Below are 19,685 nucleotides of genomic sequence, written 5' to 3' on the forward strand. Positions count from 1 at the left end.
AAAATGTATTTCTTTTTCTATTCTACTAAGATACTACGGTACTACGGTAGGGGTTTGATAGAAAATGTATTTTTTTTCTATTCTACTAAGATACTACGGTACTACGGTAGGGGTTTGATAGAAAATGTATTTTTTTTCTATTCTACTAAGATACTACGGTAGTACGGTAGGGGTTTGATAGAAAATGTATTCTTTTTCTATTCTACTAAGATACTACGGTAGTACGGTAGGGGTTTGATAGAAAATGTATTTCCTTTTCTATTCTACTAAGATACTACGGTAGTACGGTAGGGGTTTGATAGAAAATGTAGTACGGTAGGGGTTTGATAGAAAATGTATTTCTTTTCTATTCTACTAAGATACTACGGTAGTACGGTAGGGGTTTGATAGAAAATGTATTTCTTTTCTATTCTACTAAGATACTACGGTAGTACGGTAGGGGTTTGATAGAAAATGTATTTCCTTTTCTATTCTACTAAGATACTACGGTAGTACGGTAGGGGTTTGATAGAAAATGTAGTACGGTAGGGGTTTGATAGAAAATGTATTTCTTTTCTATTCTACTAAGATACTACGGTAGTACGGTAGGGGTTTGATAGAAAATGTATTTCTTTTTCTATTCTACTAAGATACTACGGTAGTACGGTAGGGGTTTGATAGAAAATGTATTTCTTTTTCTATTCTACTAAGATACTACGGTAGTACGGTAGGGGTTTGATAGAAAATGTATTTCTTTTTCTATTCTACTAAGATACTACGGTAGTACGGTAGGGGTTTGATAGAAAATGTATTTCTTTTTCTATTCTACTAAGATACTACGGTAGTACGGTAGGGGTTTGATAGAAAATGTATTTCTTTTCTATTCTACTAAGATACTACGGTAGTACGGTAGGGGTTTGATAGAAAATGTATTTCTTTTCTATTCTACTAAGATACTACGGTACTACGGTAGGGGTTTGATAGAAAATGTATTTCTTTTTCTATTCTACTAAGATACTACGGTAGTACGGTAGGGGTTTGATAGAAAATGTATTTCTTTTCTATTCTACTAATATACTACGGTAGTACGGTAGGGGTTTGATAGAAAATGTATTTCTTTTCTATTCTACTAAGATACTACGGTACTACGGTAGGGGTTTGATAGAAAATGTATTTCTTTTTCTATTCTACTAAGATACTACGGTAGTACGGTAGGGGTTTGATAGAAAATGTATTTCTTTTTCTATTCTACTAAGATACTACGGTAGTACGGTAGGGGTTTGATAGAAAATGTATTTCTTTTCTATTCTACTAAGATACTACGGTACTACGGTAGGGGTTTGATAGAAAATGTATTTCTTTTTCTATTCTACTAAGATACTACGGTAGTACGGTAGGGGTTTGATAGAAAATGTATTTCTTTTTCTATTCTACTAAGATACTACGGTAGTACGGTAGGGGTTTGATAGAAAATGTATTTCTTTTTCTATTCTACTAAGATACTACCATAGTACGGTAGGGGTTTGATAGAAAATGTAGTACGGTAGGGGTTTGATAGAAAATGTATTTCTTTTCTATTCTACTAAGATACTACGGTAGTACGGTAGGGGTTTGATAGAAAATGTATTTCTTTTTCTATTCTACTAAGATACTACGGTAGTACGGTAGGGGTTTGATAGAAAATGTATTTCTTTTCTATTCTACTAAGATACTACGGTAGTACGGTAGGGGTTTGATAGAAAATGTATTACGGTAGGGGTTTGATAGAAAATGTATTACGGTAGGGGTTTGATGGAAAATGTATTTCTTTTCTATTCTACTAAGATACTACGGTAGTACGGTAGGGGTTTGATAGAAAATGTATTTCTTTTTCTATTCTACTAAGATACTACGGTAGTACGGTAGGGGTTTGATAGAAAATGTATTTTCTTTTCTATTCTACTAAGATACTACGGTACTACGGTAGGGGTTTGATAGAAAATGTATTTCTTTTTCTATTCTACTAAGATACTACGGTAGTACGGTAGGGATTTGATAGAAAATGTATTTCTTTTTCTATTCTACTAAGATACTACGGTAGTACGGTAGGGGTTTGATAGAAAATGTATTTCTTTTTCTATTCTACTAAGATACTACGGTAGTACGGTAGGGGTTTGATAGAAAATGTATTTCTTTTCTATTCTACTAAGATACTACGGTAGTACGGTAGGGGTTTGATAGAAAATGTATTTCTTTTCTATTCTACTAAGATACTACGGTACTACGGTAGGGGTTTGATAGAAAATGTATTTCTTTTTCTATTCTACTAAGATACTACGGTAGTACGGTAGGGGTTTGATAGAAAATGTATTTCTTTTTCTATTCTACTAAGATACTACGGTACTACGGTAGGGGTTTGATAGAAAATGTATTTCTTTTTCTATTCTACTAAGATACTACGGTAGTACGGTAGGGGTTTGATAGAAAATGTATTTCTTTTTCTATTCTACTAAGATACTACGGTAGTACGGTAGGGGTTTGATAGAAAATGTATTTCTTTTTCTATTCTACTAAGATACTACGGTAGTACGGTAGGGGTTTGATAGAAAATGTATTTCTTTTCTATTCTACTAAGATACTACGGTAGTACGGTAGGGGTTTGATAGAAAATGTATTACGGTAGGGGTTTGATAGAAAATGTATTTCTTTTCTATTCTACTAAGATACTACGGTACTACGGTAGGGGTTTGATAGAAAATGTATTTTCTTTTCTATTCTACTAAGATACTACGGTACTACGGTAGGGGTTTGATAGAAAATGTATTTCTTTTTCTATTCTACTAAGATACTACGGTAGTACGGTAGGGGTTTGATAGAAAATGTATTACGGTAGGGGTTTGATAGAAAATGTATTACGGTAGGGGTTTGATAGAAATTGTATTTCTTTTCTATTCTACTAAGATACTACGGTAGTACGGTAGGGGTTTGATAGAAAATGTATTACGGTAGGGGTTTGATAGAAAATGTATTACGGTAGGGGTTTGATAGAAAATGTATTACGGTAGGGGTTTGATAGAAAATGTATTACGGTAGGGGTTTGATAGAAAATGTATTACGGTAGGGGTTTGATAGAAAATGTATTTCTTTTCTATTCTACTAAGATACTACGGTAGTACGGTAGGGGTTTGATAGAAAATGTATTTCTTTTCTATTCTACTAAGATACTACGGTACTACGGTAGGGGTTTGATAGAAAATGTATTTTCTTTTCTATTCTACTAAGATACTACGGTACTACGGTAGGGGTTTGATAGAAAATGTACTTCTTTTTCTATTCTACTAAGATACTACGGTAGTACGGTAGGGGTTTGATAGAAAATGTATTTTCTTTTCTATTCTACTAAGATACTACGGTAGTACGGTAGGGGTTTGATAGAAAATGTATTTTTTTTCTATTCTACTAAGATACTACGGTAGTACGGTAGGGGTTTGATAGAAAATGTATTTCTTTTTCTATTCTACTAAGATACTACGGTAGTACGGTAGGGGTTTGATGGAAAATGTATTTCTTTTCTATTCTACTAAGATACTACGGTACTACGGTAGGGGTTTGATAGAAAATGTATTTCTTTTTCTATTCTACTAAGATACTACGGTAGTACGGTAGGGGTTTGATAGAAAATGTATTTCTTTTCTATTCTACTAAGATACTACGGTAGTACGGTAGGGGTTTGATAGAAAATGTATTTTTTTCTATTCTACTAAGATACTACGGTAGTACGGTAGGGGTTTGATGGAAAATGTATTTCTTTTCTATTCTACTAAGATACTACGGTAGTACGGTAGGGGTTTGATAGAAAATGTATTTCTTTTCTATTCTACTAAGATACTACGGTAGTACGGTAGGGGTTTGATAGAAAATGTATTTCTTTTTCTATTCTACTAAGATACTACGGTAGTACGGTAGGGGTTTGATAGAAAATGTATTTCTTTTCTATTCTACTAAGATACTACGGTAGTACGGTAGGGGTTTGATAGAAAATGTATTTCTTTTCTATTCTACTAAGATACTACGGTAGTACGGTAGGGGTTTGATAGAAAATGTATTTCTTTTTCTATTCTACTAAGATACTACGGTAGTACGGTAGGGGTTTGATAGAAAATGTATTTCTTTTTCTATTCTACTAAGATACTACGGTACTACGGTAGGGGTTTGATAGAAAATGTATTTTTTTTCTATTCTACTAAGATACTACGGTACTACGGTAGGGGTTTGATAGAAAATGTATTTTTTTTCTATTCTACTAAGATACTACGGTAGTACGGTAGGGGTTTGATAGAAAATGTATTCTTTTTCTATTCTACTAAGATACTACGGTAGTACGGTAGGGGTTTGATAGAAAATGTATTTCCTTTTCTATTCTACTAAGATACTACGGTAGTACGGTAGGGGTTTGATAGAAAATGTAGTACGGTAGGGGTTTGATAGAAAATGTATTTCTTTTCTATTCTACTAAGATACTACGGTAGTACGGTAGGGGTTTGATAGAAAATGTATTTCTTTTCTATTCTACTAAGATACTACGGTAGTACGGTAGGGGTTTGATAGAAAATGTATTTCCTTTTCTATTCTACTAAGATACTACGGTAGTACGGTAGGGGTTTGATAGAAAATGTAGTACGGTAGGGGTTTGATAGAAAATGTATTTCTTTTCTATTCTACTAAGATACTACGGTAGTACGGTAGGGGTTTGATAGAAAATGTATTTCTTTTTCTATTCTACTAAGATACTACGGTAGTACGGTAGGGGTTTGATAGAAAATGTATTTCTTTTTCTATTCTACTAAGATACTACGGTAGTACGGTAGGGGTTTGATAGAAAATGTATTTCTTTTTCTATTCTACTAAGATACTACGGTAGTACGGTAGGGGTTTGATAGAAAATGTATTTCTTTTTCTATTCTACTAAGATACTACGGTAGTACGGTAGGGGTTTGATAGAAAATGTATTTCTTTTCTATTCTACTAAGATACTACGGTAGTACGGTAGGGGTTTGATAGAAAATGTATTTCTTTTCTATTCTACTAAGATACTACGGTACTACGGTAGGGGTTTGATAGAAAATGTATTTCTTTTTCTATTCTACTAAGATACTACGGTAGTACGGTAGGGGTTTGATAGAAAATGTATTTCTTTTCTATTCTACTAATATACTACGGTAGTACGGTAGGGGTTTGATAGAAAATGTATTTCTTTTCTATTCTACTAAGATACTACGGTACTACGGTAGGGGTTTGATAGAAAATGTATTTCTTTTTCTATTCTACTAAGATACTACGGTAGTACGGTAGGGGTTTGATAGAAAATGTATTTCTTTTTCTATTCTACTAAGATACTACGGTAGTACGGTAGGGGTTTGATAGAAAATGTATTTCTTTTCTATTCTACTAAGATACTACGGTACTACGGTAGGGGTTTGATAGAAAATGTATTTCTTTTTCTATTCTACTAAGATACTACGGTAGTACGGTAGGGGTTTGATAGAAAATGTATTTCTTTTTCTATTCTACTAAGATACTACGGTAGTACGGTAGGGGTTTGATAGAAAATGTATTTCTTTTTCTATTCTACTAAGATACTACCATAGTACGGTAGGGGTTTGATAGAAAATGTAGTACGGTAGGGGTTTGATAGAAAATGTATTTCTTTTCTATTCTACTAAGATACTACGGTAGTACGGTAGGGGTTTGATAGAAAATGTATTTCTTTTTCTATTCTACTAAGATACTACGGTAGTACGGTAGGGGTTTGATAGAAAATGTATTTCTTTTCTATTCTACTAAGATACTACGGTAGTACGGTAGGGGTTTGATAGAAAATGTATTTCTTTTCTATTCTACTAAGATACTACGGTAGTACGGTAGGGGTTTGATAGAAAATGTATTTCTTTTTCTATTCTACTAAGATACTACGGTAGTACGGTAGGGGTTTGATAGAAAATGTATTTCTTTTTCTATTCTACTAAGATACTACGGTACTACGGTAGGGGTTTGATAGAAAATGTATTTTTTTTCTATTCTACTAAGATACTACGGTACTACGGTAGGGGTTTGATAGAAAATGTATTTTTTTTCTATTCTACTAAGATACTACGGTAGTACGGTAGGGGTTTGATAGAAAATGTATTCTTTTTCTATTCTACTAAGATACTACGGTAGTACGGTAGGGGTTTGATAGAAAATGTATTTCCTTTTCTATTCTACTAAGATACTACGGTAGTACGGTAGGGGTTTGATAGAAAATGTAGTACGGTAGGGGTTTGATAGAAAATGTATTTCTTTTCTATTCTACTAAGATACTACGGTAGTACGGTAGGGGTTTGATAGAAAATGTATTTCTTTTCTATTCTACTAAGATACTACGGTAGTACGGTAGGGGTTTGATAGAAAATGTATTTCCTTTTCTATTCTACTAAGATACTACGGTAGTACGGTAGGGGTTTGATAGAAAATGTAGTACGGTATGGGTTTGATAGAAAATGTATTTCTTTTCTATTCTACTAAGATACTACGGTAGTACGGTAGGGGTTTGATAGAAAATGTATTTCTTTTTCTATTCTACTAAGATACTACGGTAGTACGGTAGGGGTTTGATAGAAAATGTATTTCTTTTTCTATTCTACTAAGATACTACGGTAGTACGGTAGGGGTTTGATAGAAAATGTATTTCTTTTTCTATTCTACTAAGATACTACGGTAGTACGGTAGGGGTTTGATAGAAAATGTATTTCTTTTTCTATTCTACTAAGATACTACGGTAGTACGGTAGGGGTTTGATAGAAAATGTATTTCTTTTCTATTCTACTAAGATACTACGGTAGTACGGTAGGGGTTTGATAGAAAATGTATTTCTTTTCTATTCTACTAAGATACTACGGTACTACGGTAGGGGTTTGATAGAAAATGTATTTCTTTTTCTATTCTACTAAGATACTACGGTAGTACGGTAGGGGTTTGATAGAAAATGTATTTCTTTTCTATTCTACTAATATACTACGGTAGTACGGTAGGGGTTTGATAGAAAATGTATTTCTTTTCTATTCTACTAAGATACTACGGTACTACGGTAGGGGTTTGATAGAAAATGTATTTCTTTTTCTATTCTACTAAGATACTACGGTAGTACGGTAGGGGTTTGATAGAAAATGTATTTCTTTTTCTATTCTACTAAGATACTACGGTAGTACGGTAGGGGTTTGATAGAAAATGTATTTCTTTTCTATTCTACTAAGATACTACGGTACTACGGTAGGGGTTTGATAGAAAATGTATTTCTTTTTCTATTCTACTAAGATACTACGGTAGTACGGTAGGGGTTTGATAGAAAATGTATTTCTTTTTCTATTCTACTAAGATACTACGGTAGTACGGTAGGGGTTTGATAGAAAATGTATTTCTTTTTCTATTCTACTAAAATACTACGGTAGTACGGTAGGGGTTTGATAGAAAATGTATTTCTTTTCTATTCTACTAAGATACTACGGTAGTACGGTAGGGGTTTGATAGAAAATGTATTTCTTTTCTATTCTACTAAGATACTACGGTAGTACGGTAGGGGTTTGATAGAAAATGTATTTCTTTTTCTATTCTACTAAGATACTACGGTAGTACGGTAGGGGTTTGATAGAAAATGTATTTCTTTTCTATTCTACTAATATACTACGGTAGTACGGTAGGGGTTTGATAGAAAATGTATTTCTTTTCTATTCTACTAAGATACTACGGTACTACGGTAGGGGTTTGATAGAAAATGTATTTCTTTTTCTATTCTACTAAGATACTACGGTAGTACGGTAGGGGTTTGATAGAAAATGTATTTTTTTTCTATTCTACTAAGATACTACGGTAGTACGGTAGGGGTTTGATAGAAAATGTATTTCTTTTTCTATTCTACTAAGATACTACGGTAGTACGGTAGGGGTTTGATAGAAAATGTATTTCTTTTTCTATTCTACTAAGATACTACGGTAGTACGGTAGGGGTTTGATAGAAAATGTATTTCTTTTTCTATTCTACTAAGATACTACGGTAGTACGGTAGGGGTTTGATAGAAAATGTATTTCTTTTTCTATTCTACTAAGATACTACGGTAGTACGGTAGGGGTTTGATAGAAAATGTATTTCTTTTCTATTCTACTAAGATACTACGGTAGTACGGTAGGGGTTTGATAGAAAATGTATTACGGTAGGGGTTTGATAGAAAATGTATTTCTTTTCTATTCTACTAAGATACTACGGTACTACGGTAGGGGTTTGATAGAAAATGTATTTTCTTTTCTATTCTACTAAGATACTACGGTACTACGGTAGGGGTTTGATAGAAAATGTATTTCTTTTTCTATTCTACTAAGATACTACGGTAGTACGGTAGGGGTTTGATAGAAAATGTATTACGGTAGGGGTTTGATAGAAAATGTATTACGGTAGGGGTTTGATAGAAATTGTATTTCTTTTCTATTCTACTAAGATACTACGGTAGTACGGTAGGGGTTTGATAGAAAATGTATTACGGTAGGGGTTTGATAGAAAATGTATTACGGTAGGGGTTTGATAGAAAATGTATTACGGTAGTGGTTTGATAGAAAATGTATTACGGTAGGGGTTTCATAGAAAATGTATTACGGTAGGGGTTTGATAGAAAATGTATTACGGTAGGGGTTTGATAGAAAATGTATTTCTTTTCTATTCTACTAAGATACTACGGTAGTACGGTAGGGGTTTGATAGAAAATGTATTTCTTTTCTATTCTACTAAGATACTACGGTACTACGGTAGGGGTTTGATAGAAAATGTATTTTCTTTTCTATTCTACTAAGATACTACGGTACTACGGTAGGGGTTTGATGGAAAATGTATTTCTTTTCTATTCTACTAAGATACTACGGTACTACGGTAGGGGTTTGATAGAAAATGTATTTCTTTTTCTATTCTACTAAGATACTACGGTAGTACGGTAGGGGTTTGATAGAAAATGTATTTCTTTTTCTATTCTACTAAGATACTACGGTAGTACGGTAGGGGTTTGATAGAAAATGTATTTCTTTTTCTATTCTACTAAGATACTACGGTAGTACGGTAGGGGTTTGATAGAAAATGTATTTCTTTTCTATTCTACTAAGATACTACGGTAGTACGGTAAGGGTTTGATAGAAAATGTATTTCTTTTCTATTCTACTAAGATACTACGGTAGTACGGTAGGGGTTTGATAGAAAATGTATTTCTTTTTCTATTCTACTAAGATACTACGGTAGTACGGTAGGGGTTTGATAGAAAATGTATTTTCTTTTCTATTCTACTAAGATACTACGGTAGTACGGTAGGGGTTTGATAGAAAATGTATTTTTTTTCTATTCTACTAAGATACTACGGTAGTACGGTAGGGGTTTGATAGAAAATGTATTTCTTTTTCTATTCTACTAAGATACTACGGTACTACGGTAGGGGTTTGATAGAAAATGTATTTCTTTTTCTATTCTACTAAGATACTACGGTAGTACGGTAGGGGTTTGATGGAAAATGTATTTCTTTTCTATTCTACTAAGATACTACGGTAGTACGGTAGGGGTTTGATAGAAAATGTATTTCTTTTCTATTCTACTAAGATACTACGGTACTACGGTAGGGGTTTGATAGAAAATGTATTTCTTTTCTATTCTACTAAGATACTACGGTAGTACGGTAGGGGTTTGATAGAAAATGTATTTCTTTTTCTATTCTACTAAGATACTACGGTAGTACGGTAGGGGTTTGATAGAAAATGTATTTCTTTTCTATTCTACTAAGATACTACGGTAGTACGGTAGGGGTTTGATAGAAAATGTATTTCTTTTTCTATTCTACTAAGATACTACGGTAGTACGGTAGGGGTTTGATAGAAAATGTATTTCTTTTTCTATTCTACTAAGATACTACGGTAGTACGGTAGGGGTTTGATAGAAAATGTATTTCTTTTTCTATTCTACTAAGATACTACGGTAGTACGGTAGGGGTTTGATAGAAAATGTATTTCTTTTTCTATTCTACTAAGATACTACGGTAGTACGGTAGGGGTTTGATAGAAAATGTATTTCTTTTTCTATTCTACTAAGATACTACGGTAGTACGGTAGGGGTTTGATAGAAAATGTATTTTCTTTTCTATTCTACTAAGATACTACGGTAGTACGGTAGGGGTTTGATGGAAAATGTATTTCTTTTTCTATTCTACTAAGATACTACGGTAGTACGGTAGGGGTTTGATAGAAAATGTATTACGGTAGGGATTTGATAGAAAATGTATTTCTTTTCTATTCTACTAAGATACTACGGTAGTACGGTAGGGGTTTGATAGAAAATGTATTACGGTAGGGATTTGATAGAAAATGTATTTCTTTTCTATTCTACTAAGATACTACGGTAGTACGGTAGGGATTTGATAGAAAATGTATTTCTTTTCTATTCTACTAAGATACTACGGTAGTACGGTAGGGGTTTGATAGAAAATGTATTTCTTTTTCTATTCTACTAAGATACTACGGTAGTACGGTAGGGATTTGATAGAAAATGTATTTCTTTTCTATTCTACTAAGATACTACGGTAGTACGGTAGGGGTTTGATAGAAAATGTATTACGGTAGGGGTTTGATAGAAAATGTATTTCTTTTCTATTCTACTAAGATACTACGGTACTACGGTAGGGGTTTGATAGAAAATGTATTTTCTTTTCTATTCTACTAAGATACTACGGTACTACGGTAGGGGTTTGATAGAAAATGTATTTTCTTTTCTATTCTACTAAGATACTACGGTAGTACGGTAGGGGTTTGATAGAAAAAGTATTTTCTTTTCTATTCTACTAAGATACTACGGTAGTACGGTAGGGGTTTGATAGAAAATGTATTTTTTTTCTATTCTACTAAGATACTACGGTAGTACGGTAGGGGTTTGATAGAAAATGTATTTCTTTTTCTATTCTACTAAGATACTACGGTAGTACGGTAGGGGTTTGATGGAAAATGTATTTCTTTTCTATTCTACTAAGATACTACGGTAGTACGGTAGGGGTTTGATAGAAAATGTATTTCTTTTCTATTCTACTAAGATACTACGGTACTACGGTAGGGGTTTGATAGAAAATGTATTTTCTTTTCTATTCTACTAAGATACTACGGTAGTACGGTAGGGGTTTGATAGAAAATGTATTTTTTTTCTATTCTACTAAGATACTACGGTAGTACGGTAGGGGTTTGATAGAAAATGTATTTCTTTTTCTATTCTACTAAGATACTACGGTAGTACGGTAGGGGTTTGATGGAAAATGTATTTCTTTTTCTATTCTACTAAGATACTACGGTAGTACGGTAGGGGTTTGATAGAAAATGTATTACGGTAGGGGTTTGATAGAAAATGTATTTCTTTTCTATTCTACTAAGATACTACGGTACTACGGTAGGGGTTTGATAGAAAATGTAATTTCTTTTCTATTCTACTAAGATACTACGGTACTACGGTAGGGGTTTGATAGAAAATGTATTTCTTTTTCTATTCTACTAAGATACTACGGTAGTACGGTAGGGGTTTGATGGAAAATCCCTTTTTGTTTCGTCTCTTCTACGATTAAAATACTACGATAGGGGCTAGATTGAAATTATATTACAACATATGGCGCGATTGTTCGGTAAAAAAAACAGTATTTGATGTAGTATTAGATTAGGCAGCAACGAGGTTGTGAATTGTTGCAGAGAGCCTTTCTCATGCACTCCTACCGATTTGAGTTGCTGCAGAAAGTTTGACTTTTGACGCTCTACATACGATACTACGCTACTACGGCTTTAGTTAAAAAACTTTGGTCATATTATCGGGCCCCTTATATGAGAGTCGTAGAGCAACTAAGCCTACGACTCCGCCACGATGCTCGACTGTGAAAGTCGTGTGTAATCAGACCCGTACCCCGGATTTTTCTTGAGGGGGGGTGCGAAATCCAGAAAAGTGGACCTATATTTTCTGAGTTGGGGGGGGGGGGGGGAGTGAGTGAGTTTTCTGATAAAAATCCGACCATCCCCGGAAGAACAAAAAGGGATTTTTTTGCCTTTGCAGTATCTCAACGGGACGTTTATTGTCGGATATGGATTTAAATACAAGTCTGACTTATGACATACCAGAGTTATCTAGCTTATGCTTTATAGTTTTGTCTACAAATAGAACGTCTATTGAGAACCGAAAGTGGAATTTCGGCCGTAGTAGAGGGGTGCGTTCGCACCCCCTGCACCCTCCTGGGTACGGGCCTGGTAATTCAGGGCTAGACATGTCGTAAGCAGGTCGCATACGACTAACTCGTGCAGTCTAAATCAGCCTTTAGAATGTAAGAATAAAATAGTACAAAGCTGAAGCGCCCAAAACGCAGAGCTTGTTACAATTAGAGTAATGAGGTGAGCTCCAGTCTCTTACCAATCGATTGGCGTCGAAGGTTGAGTTCAAACAGACTGTTAAAAGAAACAAATAATAAACAAGTCAGTAACAGTACTATTTAGAATTTGCAGCACATAAAAATTCATATTGCAAATAATCTCTAGCAAGACCGAAGTTGGTAAGTCAAGGTGGAAAGTCAAATTGGTAAGTCAAGTTGGTAAGTCAAGGTGGTAAGTCAAGGTGGTAAGTCAAGGTGGTAAGTCAAGGTGGTAAGTCAAGGTGGTAAGTCAAGGTGGTAAGTCAAGGTGGTAAGTCAAGGTGGTAAGTCAAGGTGGTAAGTCAAGGTGGTAAGTCAAGTTGGTAAGTCAAGTTGGTAAGTCAAGGTGGTAAGTCAAGGTGGTAAGTCAAGGTGGTAAGTCAAGGTGGTAAGTCAAGGTGGTAAGTCAAGGAGGTAAGTCAAGGTGGTAAGTCAAGGTGGTAAGTCAAGGTGGTAAGTCAAGGAGGTAAGTCAAGGTGGTAAGTCAAGGTGGTAAGTCAAGGTGGTAAGTCAAGTTGGTAAGTCAAGGTGGTAAGTCAAGGTGGTAAGTCAAGTTGGTAAGTCAAGGTGGTAAGTCAAGTTGGTAAGTCAAGTTGGTAAGTCAAGGTGGTAAGTCAAGTTGGTAAGTCAAGGTGGTAAGTCAAGGTGGTAAGTCAAGTTGGTAAGTCAAGGTGGTAAGTCAAGGTGGTAAGTCAAGGTGGTAAGTCAAGGTGGTAAGTCAAGGTGGTAAGTCAAGTTGGTAAGTCAAGGTGGTAAGTCAAGTTGGTAAGTCAAGGTGGTAAGTCAAGGTGGTAAGTCAAGGTGGTAAGTCAAGTTGGTAAGTCAAGGTGGTAAGTCAAGGTGGTAAGTCAAGTTGGTAAGTCAAGGTGGTAAGTCAAGGTGGTAAGTCAAGGTGGTAAGTCAAGTTGGTAAGTCAAGGTGGTAAGTCAAGGTGGTAAGTCAAGGTGGTAAGTCAAGTTGGTAAGTCAAGGTGGTAAGTCAAGTTGGTAAGTCAAGGTGGTAAGTCAAGGTGGTAAGTCAAGGTGGTAAGTCAAGCTGGTAAGTCAAGTTGGTAAGTCAAGGTGGTAAGTCAAGGTGGTAAGTCAAGTTGGTAAGTCAAGGTGGTAAGTCAAGGTGGTAAGTCAAGTTGGTAAGTCAAGGTGGTAAGTCAAGTTGGTAAGTCAAGGTGGTAAGTCAAGTTGGTAAGTCAAGGTGGTAAGTCAAGTTGGTAAGTCAAGGTGGTAAGTCAAGGTGGTAAGACTATCTTTTGTAATAAAGGCTCATTAGCATAACACCTTTAATTCGATGGACAAAATAATGCAGAATTCACGAGAAGAGCTATTTAGATAAAGATGTGAGCTGAGATTAAATATTGTTGCTTTAAATAACTACAACTACCCGCTATGCATAAACATATGCGCGCCTTTGCCATGTGCAATCATTTAATTAACTTCTCACTCACCGTCGTCATCGATATTTAGGAATTGGATGTGTAGACAGCACCCGCAATTCCCGTTATGGCACTCACAACCTGTGCTCCTCTTTGCCAGCTCGCCTAAGTGAATACATGGGACGATTGAATGGTTACTACGATAATATAAACTAATAAATGTTACGTTAACATTTATAAGTAAAGCCCTTCAAAATGGTACATGCCCTGAGTGGTGAGAATTGGGATTATGAAAGTTTTTATTTCGCAGGGGCGTAGCAGGGGGTGGGGCACTGGGGGCACGCGTGTCCCTCCTCCAAAAATTGTTAAAAAATTATAAGGAAATGCCCAAACATTTTATTAATGTTACTGTATTGTGCCTGCTACGGCACTGGTTCGTTGTGAAGCGATCGTTGAAGCGATAGTTCTCAAAACACATTTGAAGTCGCAGTGAGCCCTTATCAATTGATCATGCTGTTTGAAGATAACAACAACAACAGCTAACAGCTACGCCCTTTTAAAAGCCTTCTATCATCGGTTACCATCGCAGTATTGACCCTTGTGTTATATGACAACAATTGATAACAAACACAAGCAACAGTCTAAAGGAAAAAACAACATAACATAGTATTTTTGCTAATATCATATCAAATATTTATACACTCACCATTATTGTAATACTAGTGTGTTTTTGCTAACAACATAGCAAATATTGATATACTCACCATTTTTGTAATAGTAGTGTGTTTTTGCTCGATACTTTTTCGCCAGCTTTACAATCTTAGCATTTGGGAAAGTTCGTGCCCATGGATTTCCTAGAATATAAGAAATTGCTAGATATAAACAGAATATCGATAGACTAGCGACTTTACCAGTTGCATCTATACCCTTAATACCCTATCTACAGCAAAATAAATAACAAATCGATGAAATGACATATAAGATAGAAAATATGCCACTGCTATTTTGATGCACACAGAAGCTAGTGTTAAGAGCTGGGAAAAATTTTAGGCACTTTTTTCATACCATAAAAAATCTTGAGTGGCGCATAAAAATTATAAACCTAAAAATAATCATTTATAGCTAAATTAATCACAGTAACAAAAAAGCTGCAAAAGACATATAAAAATGTTCTTATAAAAAAACCATTACTCCTACCATTCGTCATTGATTTTTCACAGTTCAAACCCTCAAATCCTTTTGGACAAATACACCTGAATGTCTCATTCATCGTGCCGTGCTTGCATTTTCCACCATTCAAACATGGATTCGGAAAGCAGGGATCATCTACGTAATCTGAAAAAAAAAATCACGCACTTAATGCATATTAGTTCCTTTTTTTACTTTGTAATTCTGATTCTAGTTCTAGGCCAAAAACAGTTTGGATAAAGCTTCGCCCCAGACACCGTCGTCTTCCTTATCAAAGAAACCACATCATCGTTATCATTATAAACACCATCATCATCATCATCATCATCATCATCATCATCATCATCATCATCATCACCATAGTTATCACCATTGGTTGTCACAATAACGTTTCATATTTTAACACTTTGCATTTCCTTCCTATTTTCCCCTCTTATTCGTCCCTGACCTCTCGTTGTATTTCCCTTTTCCCCGAGACATGGAATCACTTACACTCGCAGTTGTCCCCTTTCCATTCAGGCAAGCAGTCGCATTCATACGGATCTTCTTCGTCACCAGTCTCTTTACAGGTGCCTTGATTCTTGCATGGGTTAGGCTCACAGACCCCTTGTCGCGTGACTTTCTCATTCGAAGCAGGTGGTAAGCCATCTAAAGAAATATTGACAAACAAGAGAGATGCGCCTATCCTATTTCATACTGGGAATCTATCTGAAACATATTGACAAATGCAAAGAAATAGAATTCGAGAAACATGACGAGTAGATTGACGAGTATAGAAGAACGAGTATAATGGATAGTAGAATGACACGTGTAATAACGGTAGAATGACGAGTAGAATGATCGGAATAATGACGAGTACAATGACTAGTAGAATGACGAGTAAAATGAACTGTATAATGACAAATAAAGACAAATAAAGTAAAATATGACGAGTAAAGTGACAAGTGTAATGACAAGTGTAATGACGAGTAGAATGGCTACTAGAATGACGGTATAATGGCTAGAGTATAATGGCTTGTATAATGACGAGTATAATGACAAGTGAAATGACGAGTATAATGGCTAGTAAAATGTCTATATCATGACGAGTTATATCATTTATATCATGCTAAAATTGAAATGGTTGCTTTAGTGTAATAAGTTGAAGGATTTATTCTGCGACTTGATTGACGTCCAACAAAAATGATTTGAAAGTGAGTTTTTTGTCTCGACTTTCGCGTGTGACTAAGAACGAGAATAACGAGTATTATTATAACTTTGGCGAGCATTGTGGCGTATTATACGGGCTCTAATGAACGTTTTGGCGGGCTCTAATATATTTAAGCCCGCTGCTCTAAGCCAATGAGAGGGCTAGGAAATTGCAGCGAGTCAATCAGAAGGAAGCAGGAATTCCCGAAATTCATTCAAACCGCTCGTCGCATCGCTTGCCGTTTTTGGTTGTGTTTTGACATCTACCAAAAAACAAACAAGGAAAACATGGCTAAACACGACTCACAATCTTCTTACCTGGATGAGGAGGAGCTTAAAAAAAAATGGAAGAAGATTCTGTTCCCAAAAATACTAAAAAAACAAACATCCTGGGCGACAAAAAAGTTCACCGAGTGGTGCACGAAGCGAACTATTGAATGTGATTTTCACAGCATCAGCTCCGCGGATCATGGAGGCATTTTACGCCGTTTCTATGCTGAAGTCGAAACAAAAGACAAGAAGGACCTCTCGCCGAGTGCCTTTTGTTTCTAGTGAAACAATAGAGATGGAAAACAGTAATGATTGCAAACAAGGCAGTTTTTCTAGGGCAGGCGGGGAAGTGAATGTAATTTTTTTTCATCCTCGACCGAATTATACTTCTGCAAAGGCTGTCATGCCAAATTGTCACTTTTCCAATTGCAGAATAAATTTTAATTCCTACAAGTGACATCCCATGAAACTTTCTATATTTTGAAACAGTTGTTTCGCATATCAATATTTGGGTGACCTTAAAACCCGCTCGGTCAATCTCTTGGAGGCCTGGGTCTAAGAAGTTTATAGGATTAGTAAGAAAAAGATTTGACCAAGCGATAAAGTTTTTTTGACACATTTTTGCCTCGAGTCTCAAATTGAAAGGAATCAGCATTTTTCACCATGTTTTCTGGAGATCAGGGAGCGGGAAAACTTAAGCTCTTCTAAATATGGGCATCAATGCCCATATAAGGCAATACATACGAAGGACACTATCCGTGGGGAATATGTTTGATATGTTTACAAAAAGAACCTTAAACACGTGCAAAGTGAATTGAAGCTGTATTTAAGTTATTAATTGTTATAACAACTTTCAATGAATAAATATCACGCGAGTCATCCGCGTTTTCCGATATTATTTTTGTTTTTGTTTTTGCGCTTAATGCTCGCCAAAGTTATAATAATAGTAATGTAGTTGATGTTCTTGGGCGTAAATGTGTTTTGGGCCCTTCTCAGCGCTCATTTTAGCCCTCGCTGCGTTTGGGCTAAAATGAGCTCGAGTCGGGCCCAAAACATATTTACGCCCGCGAACATCAACTATATTGTTATATTATAAAGAGTAACAATAAGAGACTACTTAATTTCGCAGATTTCGCTGCTTTAATATATATTCCATTTAGCGAAAAAGCTAGCTCATACCTTGACATATTTTTCCGTTATATCCTTTGGGGCACTCGCATCTATAGATGTCGTATTCTCCATCCGGGACCTTCAGACAGCGTCCTTCGTTGAGGCAAGGGTTTGGGACACAAGGATCGGGAGTGCGGTCTGGGAACGAAAAAAAGTATATCGCTTTTAAAGTACAAATTCTAAACGCTTCACATTTAAAATTCTAAAGCCCATCCTGGACACAGTTATTTTAGTAACTCAAATTTGTTCAACAAGTCAAATTCAGGGCCGATAAACAGAAAGATACTACTATTATTATTATTGTTATTGTCATTGTCATTGTCATTGTCATTGTCATTGTCATTGTCATTGTCATTGTCATTGTCATTGTCATTGTCATTGTCATTGTCATTGTCATTGTCATTGTCATTGTCATTGTCATTGTCATTGTCATTGTCATTGTCATTGTCATTGTCATTGTCATTGTCATTGTCATTGTCATTGTCATTGTCATTGTCATTGTCATTGTCATTGTCATTGTCATTGTCATTGTCATTGTCATTGTCATTGTCATTGTCATTGTCATTGTCATTGTCATTGTCATTGTCATTGTCATTGTCATTGTCATTGTCATTGTCATTGTCATTGTCATTGTCATTGTCATTGTCATTGTCATTGTCATTGTCATTGTCATTGTCATTGTCATTGTCATTGTCATTGTCATTGTCATTGCCATTGCCATTGCCATTGCCATTGCTATTGCTATTGCTATTGCTATTGCTATTGCTATTGCTATTGCTATTGCTATTGCTATTGCTATTGCTATTGCTATTGCTATTGCTATTGCTATTGCTATTGCTATTGCTATTGCTATTGCTATTGCTATTGCTATTGCTATTGTTATTGTTATTGTTATTGTTATTGTTATTGTTATTGTTATTGTTATTGTTATTGTTATTGTTATTGTTATTGTTATTGTTATTGTTATTGTTATTGTTATTGTATTTGTTATTATTATTATTATTGTTATTATTGCTATTGTTATTGCTATTGCTTTTGCTATTGCTATTGCTATTGCTATTGCTATTGCTATTGCTATTGCTATTGCTATTGCTATTGCTATTGCTATTGCTATTGCTATTATTATTATTATTATTATTATTATTATTATTATTATTATTATTATTATTATTATTATTATTATTATTATTATTATTATTATCGTCGTCGTCCCCATCGTTATTATTATAGATTTCCTGTACTCCCCTTTAAAACTGGCAAAGATACAGGGTTTTTATGATACAAGACGTTTTTACCCCCTGGAAATCACACTAAAAGACCACTCCTTAACACCCAGAATCCCCATTCCCCTCCTTGGGGGATGACTATCACATTGAAATTATGGTAGGGGCATCAGTTTAAAAAAAAGTTTTGTGGTTGATTAAAATTGACTTACAATCCTGAATGAGAGGGTTCATGGAGGTCATGGAGCTACTTCTTTGATGTACCTCGTTGCCGCTCCCTGCAAGGCAAGCACGCTGTCAACTTGCCTGTTAGGTCTGCTGTGTAATATTCCCTCCCCCCTTTACGGGTTAGAAAAAGCGGGAAAAGTGTTTACATTATTATGTATGCAAACAATATTTCAATATTCATAACTTGGCAAACAGAATCAAAGTATCTGGGTTGTGTGTGCTCGCTTGAAAGCAAACCAAAGGCGTCGGCATTAGGCGAACAAAACCAATTAATCCAAAACTCATTGTTTATAATCTGACATTGCTGTTAAACATTGTTAGTTTTAGTATATTCCTCGGATTACCAAAAGTAACCAAAAAGAGAAAGTGTCTAGTATTCCCTAATGTAAAACCAATGACTTAACGAAATAATGCCTGCTTTTACTCAGTCTTATATATTTTTGTTTTAAAAAATAAACTCTAGAAGCTCTTTTTTTAAAGTTTAGGTATTTCAATACCAGTCAGACGGACGGCGAAAATTGCAGCGTTTGTTCCCCAATAACTTCTTCTTGGTAGCTGTTTACCATGCCCTGTTTTCGTTTATGGAATTTAATTTACACCGTTTTTG

The 19,685-nt window shown here is 35.2% G+C and overlaps 1 protein-coding gene across 1 annotated transcript in view; it reads right to left on the reverse strand.

Moving 5' to 3' along the window:
• LOC116613550 overlaps positions 1-19,685 on the reverse strand; it is a 36,378-nt gene that overhangs the window by 16,248 nt on the left and 445 nt on the right. The window contains exons 2-8 of the mRNA XM_048734429.1: positions 19,063-19,128; positions 17,637-17,765; positions 15,492-15,647; positions 15,009-15,146; positions 14,576-14,665; positions 13,884-13,976; positions 12,445-12,479 (exon numbers count right to left, since the gene is read on the reverse strand). Coding sequence (XP_048590386.1) covers positions 12,445-12,479; positions 13,884-13,976; positions 14,576-14,665; positions 15,009-15,146; positions 15,492-15,647; positions 17,637-17,765; positions 19,063-19,128 — 707 coding nt within the window. The remainder of the gene's footprint in view (positions 1-12,444; positions 12,480-13,883; positions 13,977-14,575; positions 14,666-15,008; positions 15,147-15,491; positions 15,648-17,636; positions 17,766-19,062; positions 19,129-19,685) is intronic.

Source organism: Nematostella vectensis, chromosome 11 (assembly GCF_932526225.1).
Source record: "Nematostella vectensis chromosome 11, jaNemVect1.1, whole genome shotgun sequence".
Classification (NCBI taxonomy): Eukaryota; Metazoa; Cnidaria; class Anthozoa; order Actiniaria; family Edwardsiidae; genus Nematostella; species Nematostella vectensis.